This window comes from Cavia porcellus, unplaced genomic scaffold (assembly GCF_034190915.1).
Source record: "Cavia porcellus strain 051 isolate PalLab524CR breed Dunkin Hartley unplaced genomic scaffold, mCavPor4.1 scaffold_27, whole genome shotgun sequence".
In the NCBI taxonomy this organism is placed as follows: Eukaryota; Metazoa; Chordata; class Mammalia; order Rodentia; family Caviidae; genus Cavia; species Cavia porcellus.
Window position 1 is genome coordinate 25719737 of NW_026947510.1, and position 20448 is coordinate 25740184.

The 20448-nt window shown below is 37.3% G+C and overlaps 1 protein-coding gene across 4 annotated transcripts in view; it reads left to right on the top strand.

The window, feature by feature from the left end:
- The window catches only part of Spag6 (sperm associated antigen 6), a 43305-nt gene that overhangs the window by 21510 nt on the left and 1347 nt on the right, over positions 1 to 20448 (top strand). For 2 of the 4 annotated variants that reach the window (XM_063238094.1, XM_063238095.1), the window contains 9 exons: positions 455 to 621; positions 3952 to 4135; positions 9111 to 9316; positions 10368 to 10541; positions 11521 to 11673; positions 12303 to 12494; positions 14848 to 14964; positions 15088 to 15141; positions 18261 to 18406. In XM_063238094.1, coding sequence (XP_063094164.1) covers positions 455 to 621; positions 3952 to 4135; positions 9111 to 9316; positions 10368 to 10541; positions 11521 to 11673; positions 12303 to 12494; positions 14848 to 14964; positions 15088 to 15141; positions 18261 to 18406 — 1393 coding nt within the window. The remainder of the gene's footprint in view (positions 1 to 454; positions 622 to 3951; positions 4136 to 9110; positions 9317 to 10367; positions 10542 to 11520; positions 11674 to 12302; positions 12495 to 14847; positions 14965 to 15087; positions 15142 to 18260; positions 18407 to 20448) is intronic. The other 2 variants (XM_003462725.5, XM_063238096.1) reach the window with 2 other exon arrangements.

Below are 20448 nucleotides of genomic sequence, written 5' to 3' on the forward strand. Positions count from 1 at the left end.
CAGTTGGAATTAGAGAGAAGACCGCATTTAAGACTTCAGTGAGAAGAAAGGAGAATAAACCTTAAAAGGATTTGCAGAATCTCATGGGAAAACGTATCCTGCCGCCTTGCCTGCTAGCCAGAGTCTAGCATTACTATAGTATACTCTCCCTCATCTGGACTTCTTACAACTCTGTCAGGTCACGTAGCTGTTTATTTGCTGACTCAGAGATTTTTGCTCTTTGCCATCTCCAAAGAGCTTCTTATTTGTATGCTATGTTGCTCATTCAATAACTACAACTTACATGATTTTATATCTTTGTCCATTAAATGCTTTCAGTATCCCATCAGATTTTAGAGGGCATTTTTGTTTTTATTGACTTTTACCCTTTTCTTTACCACAAATATACACTAAATTGTGTGTTTGCTTTTTAATTTAAATTTTGCTCATTTCTGCTTTTCAAAACTTATCCCAGGTGTAATATCTTTGCTGAGGCCTCTTCTTCTCGATGTGGTCCCAACAATTCAGCAGACAGCGGCTTTGGCTCTTGGGAGACTGGCCAATTACAGCGATGACTTAGCAGACGCAGTTGTAAAGGGGGACATCCTTCCACAACTTGTTTATTCATTGGCAGAGCAGAATGTAAGATTTTATTTAAAAGACTTACTATGTTGTTTTAGATTTTTAAAAAATTGATAGTTTGCTGGGGAGTTAGCTCAGTGGCATAAGAGCCTGCCTTGCAAGCACATGGTCATGAGTTCAATCCCCAGTATAAAAAAAAAAATCTTTGTTGCTGGGGTTTTAGCTCAGCAGAGTAAGTGCCTGCTTAGCAAACACAAGGTCATGAGTTCAATCCCCGGCACCAAAAAAAAAAAAAATAGTTTTGCACAGTTGTGAACTTATAGGCTTTATAATTATTAAGATGTTAATATAAACTCTTAATAAATTCTTTGAATTATGCATAATATCTTTAGGGTATTTTGTTTGGGAGATGATACACAATTTTTGTTAATGTGAACAGATAACTGATTCAAACATTTTTAGGGAATTGTAGACTAAGCAGTATTTTTGTAAATGGGAATCTTAAAGAGTTATAGGATCAGTCTTAGAGAAGACTGCATGGCTTTTGGCAAACAGTTGCTTTTAGCAATCTTACATGCAAGTGAACCCTGGCCTCAGTAGACAGCCTTGAAGCAAGGGGCAGAAAAGCAACCAAAAGGGAGGAAATGTGCTTAGTGGAAAGGTTGCAAGCATGTCTACACTATTTGACATGGTCTATAAGTATCCCAAAATGTTCCTTTCCTATATGATACTGTTGTACATTTCTATGTAGTGCCATTTTTGATTGAGAATCCTTTTAAATAGGATCATGGACTATTGAGTCTACTCGCCATTTTATCATAACATCCTAGCTACTCAGGAGGTTGAGGCATGGAAATCACAAGCTCAAGGCTAAATCAGGGAACTTAGTGAGACCCTGTCTCAAAAATAACAAGGGCTGTGGGTGTACTTCAGCAGTAGAGTATTTGTCCACCATGCAGAGGACTGATTTTTAAATTCTCAGTCCTGCAAAAAACACATATAAACAACTTGTACACAAGTATTCAAAGCAGCATTATTCACATTAGCCAAAAGGTGAAGGAACCTGCAGATGAGTGGATGAGCAAACTGTTGTATATTGATGTAACAAACTTATTATGCAGCCATAAAAAGGAGCAATGTGTTGGTAAATGCTACAATATAGGTGACTTAGAAAGCATTATGCCAAGTGAAAGAGCTAAACTATAAAGACCTGTGTTACAGGTTACTGTTTAGGTAAAATATGCAGAATGTAGAAGTCCGTAAGGACAGAAGCAGGTTGGTGATTCTTCTGGGAGAAAGAAGCAGAATAGAGGGGCTGATTAAATTTTAAGGAACTTTTTTAGGTGGGGTCTTTTATGAGACAGGATCTTGCTACACAGTCCAGACTGACCCTAAACTCATTTGTAGCACAGGCTGGCCTTGAACTCACAGTGATCCACATGCCTCTGACTCCCAAGTGCTGGGATTATAGGCATGTACCACTACATTTTTGCAATGTATATATTTTACCAGAGTTTTAAAAATAAAATTTAAAAAAGACCTAAGTGTGCAAAATTTTATTATAGATTCAAGAATCACATATTAATGCTTTCACAAGAAGCACCATAAGTTTTATTTTTGTTGTATTTTTTTCTTTAGACATCCTTCCTCCTGAATTCATAGTGCTTCACTTGAAGGACAAGGTTTTTGTTTTTGTGTCTCACACAGTCCTCAGTAGAAGTGTAACAGTTATAAAGACACAAAAAATTTTGGTCAGAGAAGGGAAGAGTCACTGAGAATGCAGTGTCACTGTCAAGTTTCTGTCTTTATGCTGCCAACCTGTAAATCACTTCTGAGCTTAGTCTCCTCTTTATACAGTGCAAAGTACTGTGGTTTTGCTTTTGCTTTAAGGCAGTTCTTTTCATGATGAGAAGACAGAAGAGCATTAGAAATTTGGAAGAAGTAAAGAGAAAGAAAAGTAGAAAGTGAATTATAGAAACTGTAGTTAGCAGTAACTGTTGAAACCTGTGAAGTGTAAATTTGACAGTTCTGCAGAAAAAGGCCCAATTAGCTGAAAGTATTGATAGTAAATGTATTATCATCATTTTTATACAATTTAAGAAAATCTATGGAAAGTTATTGAAAATTTTACTCTAATTCTTAAAAGAAATTAGTGGAAATTGAGTTATAATTTTAAAAAACTATCCAGGCATGTTGGCTCACGCCATAATCCCAGCACTCAGGAGGCTGAGGCAGGAGGATCATTGCAACCCGAGACCAGCATAAGGGTACAAAGTGAGCTCAAGACCAGCCTGAACTGCATAGAGAGACCCTCAAAAAGACATAAATAAAAACTAAAAATAAAAAAGCTAAAGACAACATAATTCATCAAAACAGTATTAAAGTGGCCTATTTCTTATAGTAGTAACATACGTCTTTTAAAATGCATTTTAAAAAAAACCTGTGTTTTTTTCTCTTCTTTAATTCTTCTTATATCACTGTTTTAGCCTAATAGAAGGCTTCCAAAGCAGGTAATCTAGAGTTAATTAATGTGTCACTTTTTCGTAGTCACTGTAAAAACAGAAACTTGAAATGTAAAGTAGATTAATTGGATTTTATTGAAAGGGTTATGAGACTATTACTGTCATTTTAACCATAAAACAGTAGTGTTAACCAAAATATTACGTAAGTTTAATTTTCATAACAATAGGAAGAGAAACTTGAATGTCAGTTTCATTTTCTCATTTCTAATTGGACAAAATTTATCTATAGAAAATATTATAATATAAAGCAGTTTTAAAAATTCAGTGGTAACTTGCTTTTCTCTTCTTAAAAATACATTTCTAGAGGAGACAAATAGTTTACATTCCTTTGTAGTTTATTGATTTGTCAGAAGTTTAAAAATATCCCATGAATACTTTGCCTTTAGGTTTATGTAATGGAATAATTTGGGACATCAAAAAAATTAGTTGAGCTAATGATGCTATACTTGCCACTGAGTGCGAGTAAAGGAAATGAACTTATCAGTTGACAGAGAGTTCAGGTGCACATGCTAATAATGCAAGAGCACCCATGGATCAGACAGTACCTACCAGTATAAGACAGATGCATAAAGTTCCATTAGTTTATGAATTTGTGGAATTTCATTACTTTTATTCTATAGAATTTTTCAGTGCATGCTTCAGAATAAAATTTTTGAAATGTAATTTAAAACTGATCTCGTTTTCAGTTTAGTTACTGAATGGAAGTAATTGAGGGCTATAAAATAACGAAAATGACTTACATAATGTTTTTCAACTTTTGTTTTTAAAAAAAGTTGGGCTTCATTTAATGTTCCTTTTTGTTCTGCTTTATATTTTGTGGATGTGAGCGCACAGTTCACCTTAGGTTTGAACTCTCTTGCCCTGGCAGCGTTTCTACAAGAAAGCCGCTGCATTTGTTTTGAGAGCAGTTGGGAAGCATTCTCCCCAGAGAGCGCAGGCCATAGTTGACTGTGGAGCACTGGATGCACTGGTGATATGCTTGGAAGACTTTGACCCTGGAGTCAAGGAGGCTGCAGCCTGGGCACTTGGATGTGTTTCAAGACATAATGCAGGTAAGAGGGCATGTTGGGAAATTTAAGTAAATCCAGTTTCTAAACTGTACGTGGGGTTTTAAGAATGTTTTTGTAAATTAAGAGAGATCAGTTTTAAATGACAACTAAGTTGTTTGCATCACATACCCACAAAATACCTGTATGTTCAGTCTTAATCTGAGCAGAAGAAAAATTTAAAGGGAAAGAAAAGAATGTGGCAGGCCATGGCACGTGGGATCAGGTCTGAGTCTCAAGATCTTGGCATTCAGTTATAAAGATGATTATGCTGTTTAGTCCTCAAAGGGGTCATTAGGTCTGTGTTTTCATGAGAGCATTCTGAGACAATGAGGATTCGCACCACAGGGGTGAGTGAAGACTTGGATGTAACTTTGTAGAAACTGTGTTGCACTCTTACTGGACCCGGAGGAGAAGAGCCACTTTCTCCTAAGAACTAGGGTCTTAGTGAAGCGATTAAGATAGGACTGGGGCTTTTTGGGAAAAAGCTGTGCTGACACATGCACATAATAAATACACAAGAAACAGAGTCACCCTACCATTTTATACAAGTTGCTTATGAACAAATAGCATACTAAGAAAATGGAGTTCTGTTTAACAATCACAAGTAAAAAAAGAAATCAACTTTAGGGGCTGGGGATTTAGCTCAGCCGCATAAGCGCCTGCCTTACAAGCAGGCAGTCATGAATTCAATCCCCGGTACCGATAAAAAAGAAAAAGACCAAAAAAAAAAAAAAAATCAACTTTAATAACAGTCAACGAACTGCAGTTTTAAACATCAACAAAATATCTTTGTTCCTCTGCTGTCATGGAGTAGGGAATAAAGTAGCAACACAGTCAAGGAGTTAAGAGCACTGTGGCACTAGGCAGCAGATAAACGTGAGTATAAACACTATCACTCAGCTGCTGTATAACCTTGAAGATAGCTTTTAAACTTTGTGAACCTTAACTTACTCATTTTCAAAAGAGGGTAAGTAATGGTAATTACTTAAGAGATGTTTTGTAAGGATAATGAAGATAACATTTATAAAGCCTTTAGACCAATTCCTGGCATATGGTAAGTATTCAGCTGATGAAAGATTTTAGTGTGAATATTGAATATTGAAGGGCATGTTAAAACGTTTATGATATTTAGCCAGGCATGCATCTGTAAACTAAGCTACTTTCGAGGTTGAAAGACATCAAGGCAGGAGGATGATCACTTGGAGGCCAGCATGGGCAGGACAGTGAGACCTCATCTCTGTAAAAAAAAAATAATAATAATAATAATAATTAATATATTGTAAAAAAGAGAGGAAAAGAAAGTGCGCTAAAGGATACAACTGCACGTATGTTTAAGTGTGTAGGATTGATAACCATATTACTAAGTTTTTGTTGGATCATTGAACAGAACTGTTTGCAGTCTCACAGTTTGAATGTCTACTTTGTATGCTTTACTTTGTAACTTGAACAACTATGGACAAATTCTGATTTAGAGGACAATATATTATTTATCAGCTAGTGATTTCTTACTGTGATTATATATTATTTCTACCCTTTTTCTGTTTTTTTCTTTTTTCTCTTTAAAAAGATTAATTAATAAAATTTATGATATTGGAGGAAGAACTACAAATTGCATATACCCATAGAATGCAGGTTGACAAAAGCTAAATGATGAGAGAGTTCATGGTTACCCTAAAAGCCTGCTTTGAAGATCAGTTTTAATAAAAGAACTCTACTGGCGAGTGGTGATGCGAGTGGCTTTCCTCTCCCCAGACCCTTCTAAATGTCAGTTCTTCCTTGAAGCCAATTGACCATATAAGCAGTGCAGCTCCTGAAACTGAACCAAAATAAACTTCCCGTCTTTTTGAGTGCTGGCAATTGTGTTCAGCAGTGGGAATGGGGCTGTTGCTGTGACCACGAAGTTAGAGAAACTTTTGGAAGTGGTCCATGGAATGAGTTTGGCGCAATTTGGGGATGCTGGTTATTGAAGCTGTAGAATGCTAGATGCCACGATTGATGGGAGACTCTAGCAAAAGCTTAGGAGGTTTCAGTTGGGAATAAGGACTCCACTGACAGTTGGACTTGAGGCTACATGTATTGTGTACTGGCAGAAAGTTTTTCTACATTTTGCCTGTTTCCCAAAGCTCTACAGGAGACTGAGATTGAAACTGATGAACTGATTGATCTTTTGGGAGAAATTTCAAGGCAGGCCAGCACTCAGACTGTGGCAGGGTACTTCTGGATGCTTTCAGCCAGGCTTATAGTGAAAATCAGGAGCAACAACTCATTTTAAAAACTTACTGTTTTGTCAGAAAGGGAACAACTGAAAAGTTGGAGAAAAGGAGAGCAAGATTGCTTAAAAAGATTAGCATTGGAAAGAAGCCAGGATAATAAAAAGATGTCTTGATGGCATCTCCGGAATCAGCAAGATCCCACCCTTCACAGGCTTCATATTGCAGAAATGTAAAGTTAATCTTCTTTGAAAAACTTTGCCTCAGCATCCTATGTCACTGCAGTTGCAGACTTGTGGAACTGCGTCTAGTCAGGTCGAACATTTCTGAGGAAGTTTTTTTTTTTTCCTGATGAAGTCTTCTAGCTTTGAGACAGTCTTTAAATGCAACCATGCACTGGCCTGTTTGACTTTTTTTTATTTTAAAAGAAATAAAACAGAACAATAAAATGAAGCAAAAACAGTGATTGCAAATTGCTAACCTCTAAATAGTTGCCCAGGCTACCAGTTTGGGGTTTGCAAAGTCAATCAAGTAAGGCAAGTGTTAGGCTGTTTGTTTACTTTGGTTGTTACCATTTCAGCCCTGTTCCTCCCAGTCAGCTGGTTGCTTACAGGTAGGGGGCAGGGAATGGTGGGGTGGCTGGATGTTCTTTTCTCCCAGCCCACACTCTGGTTGGCACGTGGTGGGCTGTGCAGCTTCTTGGCTGGCATAGCAGCTACTGGTGTACAGCAGGCTGTGTAGCTTCCTTCCTTGTGTTCCCAGCGAACATGGCCACCACTGGTCTCCAGGGAGCTGTGTACCTTCCTTCTTGGTTCCCCTTGGCCTGCAGGGCCACCTTTCTTACTTGACTTTTTAAAGAATCCAGAGTTACTGTCTTCAAAGCCACTGTGTATATGTAAGTACTTGAGCACTCAAATAATGAAACCATGTGTTGAGGTTAAATCGGTGACTTTAAAGATTGACGGAAGAAAACAAGGTGAAGATAATGAGTACAGGGAAAAATGACATTTGTGAGTGGGAGAGAAATGTCACATGAGACTTTTTCATAATACACAAGTTGCCTTTCCATGCTTTTCTTACTTCTGCCTGTGATTAGAAATGCTAGTTACTCAGCTCAAAGTACAGCTAAGGTAGGTTACTATTACTTGTGGTCATTGCCTCTCAGAAGTGTTGATGGTAGTCAGATTCTGCAAGGACCTGCACTGATGCCTGTCAGGGGTCGCTGACATCCTTAGGGAGTGTCCTCCCCCACTCTACCAGGAAAATGTAGCAGAAGAGATGACATGCTACTTCTCAGGTTAGATTGTAACTCCTGGGATCAGTCTTGGGTCCTCTTTGGATTACTCTCTGTCTGTGGGAAGCCTCATCAAGTGCATCCTGTTCAGAAGCCTACATGGTAAAGAACTGGAGATTTTTCCTCACACTGCCATGAGTGTGCTTGGAAGGGCACTAGATCCAGCTGATACCTTGTAGCTGAGAAGCCCTGAGCCGGAAGCAGCCAGCTAGTTACTAGATTCTTGACCTACAGAAACTGAAACAGTAAATGTTTGTTATATTGCTAAATAGAACCACCAAAGTGTAAAGAAATGGTTAATTTGTGACTTTCTTATATTTTGTAATGAAATAGATTAAAATAGCTAGGGATTTAGCTCAGTTGCCCCTTGGCAAGCACAAGGTCATGAGTTAGATCCCAGTACCAAGAAAGCAAAACAAAACTCTTTAGAAACCAGAGTCACAAGCAGTATTATTAAATTACAACACCATGAAGTTAAATCAATTAGAGTCCTAGAAGCTCTGTATTTCTAATTTTCAATGTGTGTGCTTATACATATTTTTGTCTCCTTGTTTTATTTGGAAAGTGTCTTCATTTTGACTTCTTTTTCTGAGGTCTCAGAATCACTCAGTTTTGTTCCAGTTCTTCCCTCTTGTGTCCCCATTATGAGCACAAAATTAACAGAATGTCATAACACAGGTTTAGATCTGCACCCACCTCCATTGCAGGCTGTTTAGGATTTTGTCAATTTCTTGGAATTCTCCTCTAAATTTTCTTTTACAACCACTACAGTGTTTCTTCTCTTATGACTTCAAGAATTAAAAAGGGGCATAAGAAACATCATGTATATTAAAAATATTCATATATATTTAGCTAACTTCAGATATGTAACTAAGATAAATGTATTATTTTATATGAACATTACATTTATATAAAAGTATGTTGCACAGTTGCAAATTTCATTTTTGAAAGTTTTTAATGCACAGTGAAAACACAGTTTTTTATTTTGTATAAAGTATTTTTTAAATATTAGAAATCTTATGAAATTTAAAAATTGAGATTATTGACACAAGATTCATGTTAATTTTTACTCATAAATAGCATAAAATATTGCTTAATTAGTGTAGTTAATAAATTTTTGGTGCTTTAGGTTTCTCTATTATAAATCATTCATAAAATGCTTGCCTATTGAAAAGTGCAGAATTGTCAGAATTTAAACAGCTGACATCTGCTTGTATCCATTAAAAAAAAAAAAAAAAAGAATAACAAGCCATTTCAGTCTAATCTGCCTCCTTTGTGTTCATGTAAGTGGAGGTCCATCTGTTGACCTGTGTTCTTTTCAATTCAGGATTGGCCTACATGTTTTATGAAACCAGAAAGATGGATTGGAAATGTAGGCATTGAGAAGTACACCCTCCCCATTACCCTTTGCCATGTCTGTCAGTATGTGGGTCAGTCACCCCTACTCACGTAATTAATTTTCTTGGACCCACAGAACTGTCACAAGCTGTGGTGGATGCGGGAGCTGTTCCTCTCTTAGTGCTCTGTATCCAGGAGCCAGAGATTGCTCTGAAAAGGATTGCGGCCTCAGCGCTCAGTGATATTTCAAAGCATTCTCCAGAGTTAGCACAGACAGTGGTGGACGCAGGAGCTATCGCTCACTTAGCCCAGATGATCCTCAATCCTGATGCTAAATTGAAGGTATTTTGCAATATGGTTGAGTGGCAAACAGAACAGATTTCCTGCAACCTAGCAAAATGGAAATGTGTACAGATTCAAATTATCCAGCTAAAAAATAATTAGTCATTGTTGAAAACAGACATGAGGGCCCAGGGATATAACTCAGCAGCACGGTACCTGCCTTGCAAATGCTAGGTCCTGAGTTCAATTTCCAGTTCAAAAAAAAAAAAAAAAAGAAAAAAAAACAGTCATGAACATATTATGTCACTGATATTTTAATATATGAAAATAATACTATTTAAAAAAATAATAATACTATGTGTCCGACAATGAAGCTCTGATTGAAAAACTGTGTGCAATGTTGAAAATTAAAAGTAGCTTCAATGATAGCATCAAAAACTAAAATAAAGCATCAAATCTCAGAGTTTGAAGGGAACTAAAGATTTTTGAGCTTCCAGCTATAATATTTAGGTTTCTTATGAAAATGGTCATACTTCAGTTAATAGTAATCAATTATACTTTCGTATTCTAGTTTTATGTTTGTGTTTTGTTTTGTTTTTTTGGTACCAGGGATTGAACTCATGACTGCACAGTTGGAAGGCAGGCACTTAGGCCACTGAGCTAAATCCCCAGCCCTGTATTCTAGTTTTAAATTGCCAATTTAAAATTGATAGTGTTAGCTAAGCAATGGAAAAAGTCTTTGAAATAATGTCAACATTGTGCTAAAAATATGTTCTGCTTAATCATTTTAATACTAACTCACCACATGTATCATAAATTAAGTATCATAAAGAAATAGTATTCATGCAATAGTCATATCATTTGATCATCTGCAGTACAATTTCTAAATAGTATAAAACTAATTTGGGAATTAGGAAATTTTAAGAAAATGAGTATGAGACTAAGTTGTGAAGGTCTCAAACCCTGGAAATATTCTGTTTGATATTTAATTTTTCCTTTGTACAAAGGACTTTGAATTATATACTTATATAAGCTGTTTAAATTACATCTGAATTCTGTGGTAAACTAGTGGAGTCTACATAGTAATGTTTTCTTTGTTTTTGCTTAACAGCAACAAGTCCTTTCAGCTCTCAGTCAGATTGCAAAACATTCTGTGGATCTGGCAGAAATGGTTGTTGAAGCAGAGATTTTTCCCGTTGTACTTACCTGTCTGAAGGACAAAGATGAATATGTGAAGAAAAACGCTTGCACTTTAATTAGAGAGATTGCAAAACATACACCTGAGGTGAAAAAGATTTTTAAAAAGCTTCAAGATACAATAATACATAGTTTGTAAATAGAACATCAGTTTGTTTTGGGGACGCAGGAATTTCGCTACCTGGTCTGGTTATGTCAGGGCTTTCTCATCCTCAGTATTAACAGCATTATGGATTCAGTGTGGTGTGGTGAGCTATTCTGTACGTTGTAGAATTGTCCTTTAGCAGCGTCCCTGCTCACAGGATGCCATAGCAGCCCTCCCTGAAGAGGTGTCAATCAAAACTGTCTCCATACATTGCAGATGCTGCCTAGTGGATAACCTCCCCACTCAGTTGAGAACCACTGGGTTGTAGTAATAGAGTTTGACTTAAAGTCTCAGTTTCTAATCCTTTCTTGCTTTCTATTTCTAGATTGTGGGGCCCATGGACCTCCACAATCCTTACCATTTTATGTTACCTGGGATTAGTGAGAATATTTCACCTCCAGATTGAGACAGACACAGACCTATCTGACCTATGATGGCCATTCTAGTAGCTGGTCTTACACAGTGATTTCCTGCTCTGAGTTCTTAGGCTAAAAAGGGGATAATTAGGTTAGCATATTTCCAGTCTGACCATTGTCTTTTGACATTCAGTGATTAATCTGTTTCATATTCATGCATTGTGCCCGAGGCTTTCATTGTTTAGCCAGTTATGAACTAGCCTAGGTTTAGTGTCTAGATGAGGAATTTTGACATCTGCTATATTAGGGATAAAAGTTGTGCTATTGATGTATTTAAAAAAAAAAAATGAACCACAGAATAAAACCTCTCACAGTGAGTACACTGTGAATTTGAAATGGCAGGATATTATATTCATACGTTTCTTTTAATATAGTAAGTAGTTTCTAAATGGTAGTTCCATTTTATTAGTTGTTTTTATATTCTAAATAAAGCATAACCATGCTAAACTTAAGATCATGTTATGCTTTCTGGGTTCTTATTAGTTAGCTCTGTTTTTGCCTCTTAGCTTTCACAGCTGATCGTTAACACAGGAGGGGTGGCCGCAGTGACCGACTGCATTGGGACCTGCAAAGGGAACACACGGTTGCCTGGCATCATGATGCTAGGTTATGTGGCTGCTCACTCCGAGAACCTAGCCATGGCAGTGATCATTTCTAAGGTGTGTCCTTGCTTTGTCTCCTACTTACTGCAGTAAGATGTTCTAAGATGGAACCACAGAATTATAAAGTACAACTTTTTGGAACAAAAGATTGATTAATTTTGAATGTACTATCGTTCTTTTTTTTTTTTTTTTTTGTCTTTTTCGTTTTTATCGGTACCGGGAATCGAACTCAGGACTGCCTGCTTGCAAGGTAGGCGCTTATACCACTGAGCTAAATCCCCAGCCCCTCACTATCGTTCTTGTACTTGAAAAAAAGGTAATCCCATTAAAGCCAAATTTACTTTTTTAGCAAAGGAAAATGAAACTTTTTAAAATCCTAAACATTCTTAGTCACAGTGGAATATGGTTTTGCCTCATCTGTGTCTTCTGTTTGGTTAAATGTCCCTCTATCTGATGGGAAAAATCTATTCTTAGGTAAGTCAAGTTGTGAAAGTAGATAATTAAGGTAATTTAGTTCTAGACATTTTGTTGATTTAAGAAATGACAGCCTTTGTGATGTGCGCATTTATTGAGCCACTTAGACAAAAAGAATCAAGGCTAAAATGATTTCATCTAATGTCTAGACTTGGAGGATTGCTTAATCTTGCTCTGGTTTACAATGCTTGCTGTTTTGATCACCGCTGCAGGGTGTACCCCAGCTGTCAATCTGCCTGTCAGAAGAACCAGAGGATCATATTAAGGCTGCAGCTGCCTGGGCCTTAGGACAGATTGGGCGACACACTTCCGAACATGCTCGGGCAGTCGCCGTCACAAATACTTTGCCCGTTCTGCTTTCTCTGTATATGTCCACAGAACGTTCTGAGGATCTGCAAATGAAAGTGAGGATAGTTCTGTGAAGATCTGTTAGACTTTGACTCATTTAAAAAACAAGTCATTTAACATATTTAGTTTTTCTTATGTCCAGAAATATAAATGTATTAGAAAAATTAAAGTCAACATTGTCTCTAAAATTAATTGCTCTGTGTTAAGTAGAGCTGTAGAGGTGCAGATTGTTTGTAAAATGTCTTGTTAGTACATTCAGTGTTCTTTTGTCCTATGAAATAGGAATTGAATAATAAGATTTTTTATTTTAACAATTTGCTGAGATTTTTGCTTCATTTTATTTTTAAAAATAAATGAGTCCAAAAGAATTTAAGGTGCTTTTCCAAGGTATAATGGGAGCAACTGGAGTATGTCTAAAGCTGTATGATTTACCTCATTTACCTTTCCTAACTCCAAGGCTGCCTGATCTTTTAATGACATCTTGTTTTTATTCCTTAAAATATTGCCCAGAAAAAAATTTGAATAGATAGTTCATCAACGAAGATATAAAAATAATCAGTGACACATTAAAGTATGTTCAGCATCACTGGTCACTAGGGAAATATAAAGTAAAAATACAATGGGTTATTCACATCCCCAGGAATTCTGTTATTAAGACAGTAATAGCTGTTGACTGCCATTTGGAGAACCTTGAACCCTCTTACATTGCTAGAGGGAATGTAAGATGTTACAGTCATGTTGAAATCTATCTTAGCCATTTCTTAAAATAAACACATAAATTTATCATCATTACCCAACCAGCTCACTCAGAGATATGAGAAATGAAATGCTCATGTTATGGCTTATATCTAGATGACTCGCCAAAGTCTCATGCACTCATAGGTGGGGCTTTTGGGAGGAGCTGGATGGATGTATAATAGCAGATCATGGGTGTGAGAGACTGGATTAGTCCCTAGTAGATTTAGCTTAGTTCTGGGTGTGACTGAATGGATTTACTAAAAATGGAAGACCCAGCTGGGTGTAAATAGCCCCAACCCATAGGCTTGTAGCATGGATAGAATAAAAGGAAAAGCAGAAAAAAAAGGCTGCTGTTCCCTATGCCTCTGGGAGAGGTGGACATGGAAGAAAACGGAAATCACACACCTAAAATGTCTCAACTGAAATCTCTCTAGTAACTGAAATAGGAAACAACTTTGTGAGGTTGTAAAAGTAATCAAATCAGAAATAATATCTCAGGTAAAAGAAGAAATCACAAACATAATGAAAGAATTTCTGACCATATTTCCATGTCTACATCTCCCAGACTTGTTCTGTGTTGGCTCGAGTTCTGAGATTATGTTTTGCTCCTTTGTCTTGACATTATCCTGGGTTCCTCCCAACAAGCTGGTTCCCAGCCACTTCCCATATTAGCTACCCCTCTGCATTGTAGAATGGGCCAAGCACCTGAGTTTCTCTGAACCCCCCCCCCCAGGTTCCCAGGATGCAGTACTGGCCCGCTGTAGTTGGGCAGATCTACGCAGCCAGTCAGGCATGGAGCAAGCCCTCCCAGACCTGTCCAGCTATACCAAGGCTTCCCCAGTGGCCGCGGTTGTGGTAGTGGGGCTGCTTTTTCTCTCAGCCTATGTGGCTACACAGGGACCACCCCCCACCCTATGGCATCAGATACACGGGCATGTCCACATGGCTCTCCTGGTCTGTGCTGGCTACCCACAAGAAGCAAGTGCCTCTGATGGCCTGCAGATACATGGCGTTATCCGGCTGTTTCTCTCTGTCCACACTGATTACATGAGGGAAGCAAGCATCCAGATGGCAGTGGGTGCACAGGGACTGGTCTTGCTGTATCTCCCTGTCCACACTGGCTGCCTGCAGGAGGCAAAGTCTTCCAATGGCAGGGGTGTGCAGGAGGGCAGTCTGGCTGTTTCTCCCTGTAGATTACATTGTTGAGATGGTTGCATAATTCTATTAATTTACTAAAGATTATTGGATTGCATGCTTAAAAATGATTGAATTTATGTATAAAATTATATCTCCATAAAGCAGTAGGAATATTCTAAGTTCAAAAATAGTTGTATATAAGTCTGTAAGAAAAATCTTAATAGTCAAGTATATACTAGTTACAGTCTGTGACTTTTTGCTTTATAATTTTAATTTCCTCATAGCTATTTTAAGAACTCAGGTAATAAACCATTATACTGTAAGGTTTAACGTGATGCTAACTGGCAAAATACTCAATGGTAAAACCAATTAAAAAAAGAGGTTTTCAGAAAACTTTTTACTTGTGAAACAACTGCAGATTAGACCAATGAATTTGATTTCATTTTCAAATTCCAGGAATGTGTGACATGAATTCTTACCTGGTTTCCACTGATTACTCACTTTTGTTTACCCTTTTGATTTCTATTTCAATAGTGCAAAAAAGCCATAAAAAGCATCCTACAGAAATGTACCTACCTACCAGCGCTGGAGCCATTTCTGTATGACGCGCCTCCAAATATTCTGAAGCATGTGCTTGGGCAGTTCAGCAAGGTAAGAAACGCCCTCTCCCCTTACTTACTGCTGGAGGAAGGAGAGGAAAATGAAGATGATTCATCACCTTGTTTTTTCTTTTTTCTGCTTGCTTGTCTTTTATTTTTCCACTGTAACATGAAGTTCTGGGCTTTACTATTGAACTGTCACCAATCTGTATTGACAAAGGCAACACAGGTAAATAAAGTCCACGTAGAAGTAAAACATTTCCTTCTCCCTTACATTTTTCTCAGCGCCTCTGTACTGTCTTTTTTTTTCTTTCACTGTTTTCAGGAAAGTAAATTGCATGTCAACACATAGTACAAATACTTTATTGTAATCAGTAGCTTTTAATAATTTTTCCGTTGTCTTAGTTTCACCCACCTGGAGACACAGCCATAAGAATAAAAGGTCTCTGAGCCCCTGAAATATCTAAAGGTAGAAAGGTTTGATGCCAGAATTGAGCACAGCCAGCAGAGCTGACCCCTGACAGCAAAGGGCGAAAGACCAACTTCACTGAACAGTCGCTGCTGATCAGGATAGTGACCCGAAGATGTAAAGAACTGCTTAACCCATGTTCATATTAGACTGGAAATAGTGAAGCTGAATGTGGTGCACATACCTGTAATCCCACACTCTGAGTTCAGGCAGGAGGAACGCAAGTTCACTTGCGTTGGACAGCCTGGACAACTTAGTGAGACTCTTTCAAAATTAAAAAAAAAAAAATGTTCTAGAACACAGTGCACAGGTCCTGGGTTCAATCCCCAGTACTAGGGGGAAAAAAAGGGAAAGAAAGGACTAAAGGAGAAAGGGAAAGAGAAAGAAAAAGAAAAAGGGGTCTGTGCGAGTCTTAAACCATAGTGGTAATGCTCCAGGGTTAAGATTCAGAATGCCAAAAAAAAAAAGATTCAGAGTACCTGGAGTCCCCACTTAATAGCTCTGATTTCTTAGAAGTTTTGACCTCTCAAAACCTTAGTTTGGCTATCTGTAATTATTTTCTAATTTTTAAAGAGAATGAAACCAAAATAAAACAGAATAAAGCAAATCAAAACACACCACTGTAAGTGACAGTACTTCAAAACAATATAAAATCAACAATGGTTATCATCATGCCTCTTGTTTTCAAAATAGCTGCATATGCCTTCAGGCATAGTAAAAATCAAAACAGAACAGAATAAAACCAATAAAAACAAAACAATGAATGCAATAAACGACTTCAAAACAAGAGTAAATGCAAAATTGCTACCATAATATATCTTGTTATCTTTGAAATAGCTGCCCATGCCATTGGATATAAAAAAAATCAAATAAAACAAAACTGAATAAAACTCAACCAAAAAAACCCAATGAAATTGATACAGGACTTGAAAACAAGATGATAGGAAATTAACAGTGGCTACCCCCTTCAGAAGGAGATCCCCCATAGATGCTACATTGTGTATTATTATCCTCTGGATAGATGATCAGACCACTGGCTTTAGACCTTTAAAGTCAATGAAACACAACATTACAAGCATTAAATTGTATTTTACCTCAATAGCTATCATTGCAGCCTGTGTTTCTCCAAATTAGCTGTTCGCATATGGGGAGGCGGAGGGATGTTGGCTCTTCTTATTTCCAGCCCATGTGCCAGATGGGCTGACATCTGGCTGTCACCCCAGCAGCCCACGCATGGTTCCAGTTTGCAGGGAGGGCTTGCTTCTTGGTGTCTTCTTGTTTTCTTCTGACTACCTGTAAAGTGGGTACTTATTTCATAAGATTATTGTAAAGATTAAAGAATACATTGTTCAGAATTTAGAACATTTCTAGGCATACATTAAACATTCACAAATTAAGATGTTTTAAAGAAATAAAACATACAGATGTTTAAGGTTACTTTTGTTATTGTTGTTTAGTTTTGTTTTTGGTACCAGGAATCAAACTCACAACCTCACGCTTGTCAGGCAGGTGCTGTGCCACATGAACTATATCTTTGGCTTCAATGCTAAATTTGTAATGGTAGAAAAGTGCAAATTTATTTGAATAGTTAGTTATTAGAGTACCTGAATGTAGTACTGCAGTTTCTATTTTATATTTGACAAATAGTAAGCATATACTATAGGCTTTACAGTTAAGTAGGTCTAGTTTTATGTACTCATCTGAAAGATAGACTCTACTAATATACTTCAGTTCTCTAAGCTGTCTCCCTGATCCTCAGCAGCGTGGCTAAGCCTCAAACCCACTGCCGAAAGTACCTGCTTTCCATTACCATAGCCACTGCTGGATACATTTCTGTGAGTCCTACACAGATTCTTTCTGCTTTCTTTTAAGACAATGATGAAACTTCGTTGCTTAGAAAAAATAGTGTGTGGAAGAATTAACGAATGCCCGTTTAACAAATCAACTAACTAACCAAATATTGGCGGGGGGAAGGCTAACTTACTGGAAGGGGAAAATCAGTTTCTTTTGTGTACTCTTGGTTGCTAACTAAGAACTGGCTGCCTAATCTGGCCATCTAAGAAGGAAAAGGGATAAAGGACTGAGGGGTCATCTCTAGACAGTCATCAGCTTTTGAAAAGGGGTAACTGACATTATGTTTGAAAGTTTCATTTTGTAAGTTAGTCTACTGAATAATACTAGTTTTACTGAACTTGCTGTGAAAATGACCATTAATCTCTTTTAAGCATTCACAGTAAGTAAAAATCAGTAGGATTTTTGTAAGTTAGCTATTGTCAAATAAAGTTTGTAGTGTATGTCATATACTCATCAATGTGCCTTTGGAAAGATTTGCAGAATTTTCTACTTTCTTAAAGGGTTCTTAAAGGAAGTAACACGTGAGTTAAGTTAAATTAGGAGTGGGTATTAACCAGGCAAAAGGCAGGAGTTTGTGGAGTGTCTGAAGGCATCCCCAGGACAGGAGACTGCACTGGCATAGGTGAGAAGTGCCCCCCTGATGTGTGCTGTGAGGTCATTGAAAGGGTGTAGCATGGAGCTGGCTGGTAGGAGCCTGGAGAGGTGTTTGTGAGTGGGGTGGAAAGGACTCTAAAACTGTGCTAAGGAACTTGACCTCCAGTGCAGTAAACCACATTTCACTCTCTGAGCAGATCTCCTATGCTCAGTGCATCACCTTCATCCCATCTCCATGATGTAAACAGTTAATGTACTTCTACAAAGAATGCATTTCACCTCCGGTCATCAGCAGATTTGGGCTCATTATATTATGGGTTCATTGGGCATAAATTTTTATCTGTATTTCCTCATATAAATTATCATTTTGAAGTAGCCATAATCTGACTTGGAAAAGAAAACCTGGCCTTTTTATTGCTGCACTTTTCCAGGTGCTGCCACATGATAGCGAAGCACGCCGACTTTTTGTAACAAGTGGTGGACTTAGAAAAGTTCAAGAGATACAAGCAGAACCTGGTTCTCTCCTGCAAGACTATATCAACAGTATTAACAACTGTTACCCAGAGGAAGTGGTAAGGTAAGAAGAGATAGGAGTCTGAGAAGTTCAGGAGTATAATGTTTTTTGGATTTATGTTATATATAAATTATAACTTTTATCTGCTTATAGTTACTATTTTACATCAGAGTTTTCTTTTTTAAAAATCAAGTAATTCTGGTTTTTTGAGACAGAGTCTTGCTATGTGGCTCAGGCTGTTCTTAAACTTACTATGTAGCCCAGGCTGGTCTCGAAGTTGAGATGATTGCCTGGGTAAGGCTCAGGAAATCTGCGATTACAGGTGTGCACCACTATGCCCGATCAGAAGTTTTTAGTACATACGGCTTTATAAGCACAGGATATGGATTTTAAAAGCACACAGCGAAATATGTGAACGGAAACCATTTTATTCTTAAAAATAGATTTGTGCTTAACCAAAGGGACCATGTAGGAGGAATTCACCACAATAAATACTCCTTTATTATTTTTAGTAGTACATGCTTTTAGTACATCATGACTGCATTCATTGTGGGAAATCCGTACATGTACATAACACATCTTAACTTGTTTTTTTATCCGCTTTCCACTGCCCCCTCCCATTTGGTCACTTCTTTTTTCAAAAGATTTTATATTGTCTTTTTTTGGGACCCATTGTTTCATTTTTCTTTGTCTCTTTAAACATTATTATGTGAATAAAACAATTTTATACTAACATTGGAGAAACTATGTAGCAGTGCTTAGCCACGTAGTTCTTTTCACTATTTGTTTTGATGACAAAATGAATATTAAGCCATTTTTTATTTTTTTGCAATAATAAATGATTAAGATTATTTTGGTTAGATTTAAATTGACTGTAGCAAGATAAGAGTATCATTACTGAGGGAGAATCCCATGCTGTTTCATGATGAGAAGCTACTTTTGAATCCCTCAGCACCAGATAGACCCTGGTTGGAATGGGGCTTGCTGGCAGTCAGTACTGGTTTCTCATCGCTGCTCTGCAGTACGTAGGTTTGTGCACACTCACGGGCCACTAAGCGGTGCTGACTGTGTACGTGCTTGTGAGCATAAGCAGGCTTAGTGTGGAGCATGTTTTCTTCCTTTTGGGGACCTAGAGACCGTGAAGGGCTGAGGTTGCTGGGGGTAGAGAAATGAAACTAGCAGTTAGCTTAGAAATGAGCCAAATAAAGCCTCAAGATTTATTGGTGGATGCTAACTGATTTATTGGGGGCCATTATTTTAAAGCAATAGCACCCAATAGAAATATGTGAGGCATGTGTGTAATTTCACATTTTCAGGTAGCCATGCTTTAAAAAGTAAAACCAGAAATGATAAATAAAATCTAATGATTTTTAAAATTTAGTATATCCAAATAGTATAATTTCAGCTTATCAGTATAAAAAAATTGGGGGTGGGGTTTGGGGAATCAAATTCAGGACCTTGCACTTGCTGAGGAAGCACTGTGTTGCTAAGCTGTATCCCTGGCCCTGATACAAAATTTATTAATGCATTATTTTACATTTTTATGATATCACTTCCAGCAGCTGAGTTTAGATGCTGAATTTCACTGAGTATATCTGACCTACATTTAGAGTATGTGAAATTTACAGTTGGAAAAGTAAACTCAGAAGTTATTTCAAACATTCTCAGTAACTGACATTTTTAATTGGATATAAAACTTCAGTTTCTCAAATACACTTGCCACATTTTTCTAGTCTCAACCTTAGGTGCTTAAACAGCAAATTTTTAAAGTTTTTTTTAAAGAAAAATATATAAGGAGTACTGTCTGGTGTCTGATGCATTTATAGGACCTAAGACAGGTGAAGTAGGCTTTAAAATTTAACTCAGACTGATGAGAGAGCCACAGTTGTGAATTCCTTAGTTCAAGAATATTTTGAAGAAACCTCCTGTTAAAGACAGTCTTTTCAAGGATGCATGCCTTTTAAGGAGAAATATTCTTCAGCTTTTTAAATGTACACTTGTATGTTCTAGTTAACAATGACTACATATAAGTACACTATTGTTTCACCCAGTTTAATAAATTGTGGAAGAAGTTAGTGTAATACAGGAATTTTCAAGTCAAGCAT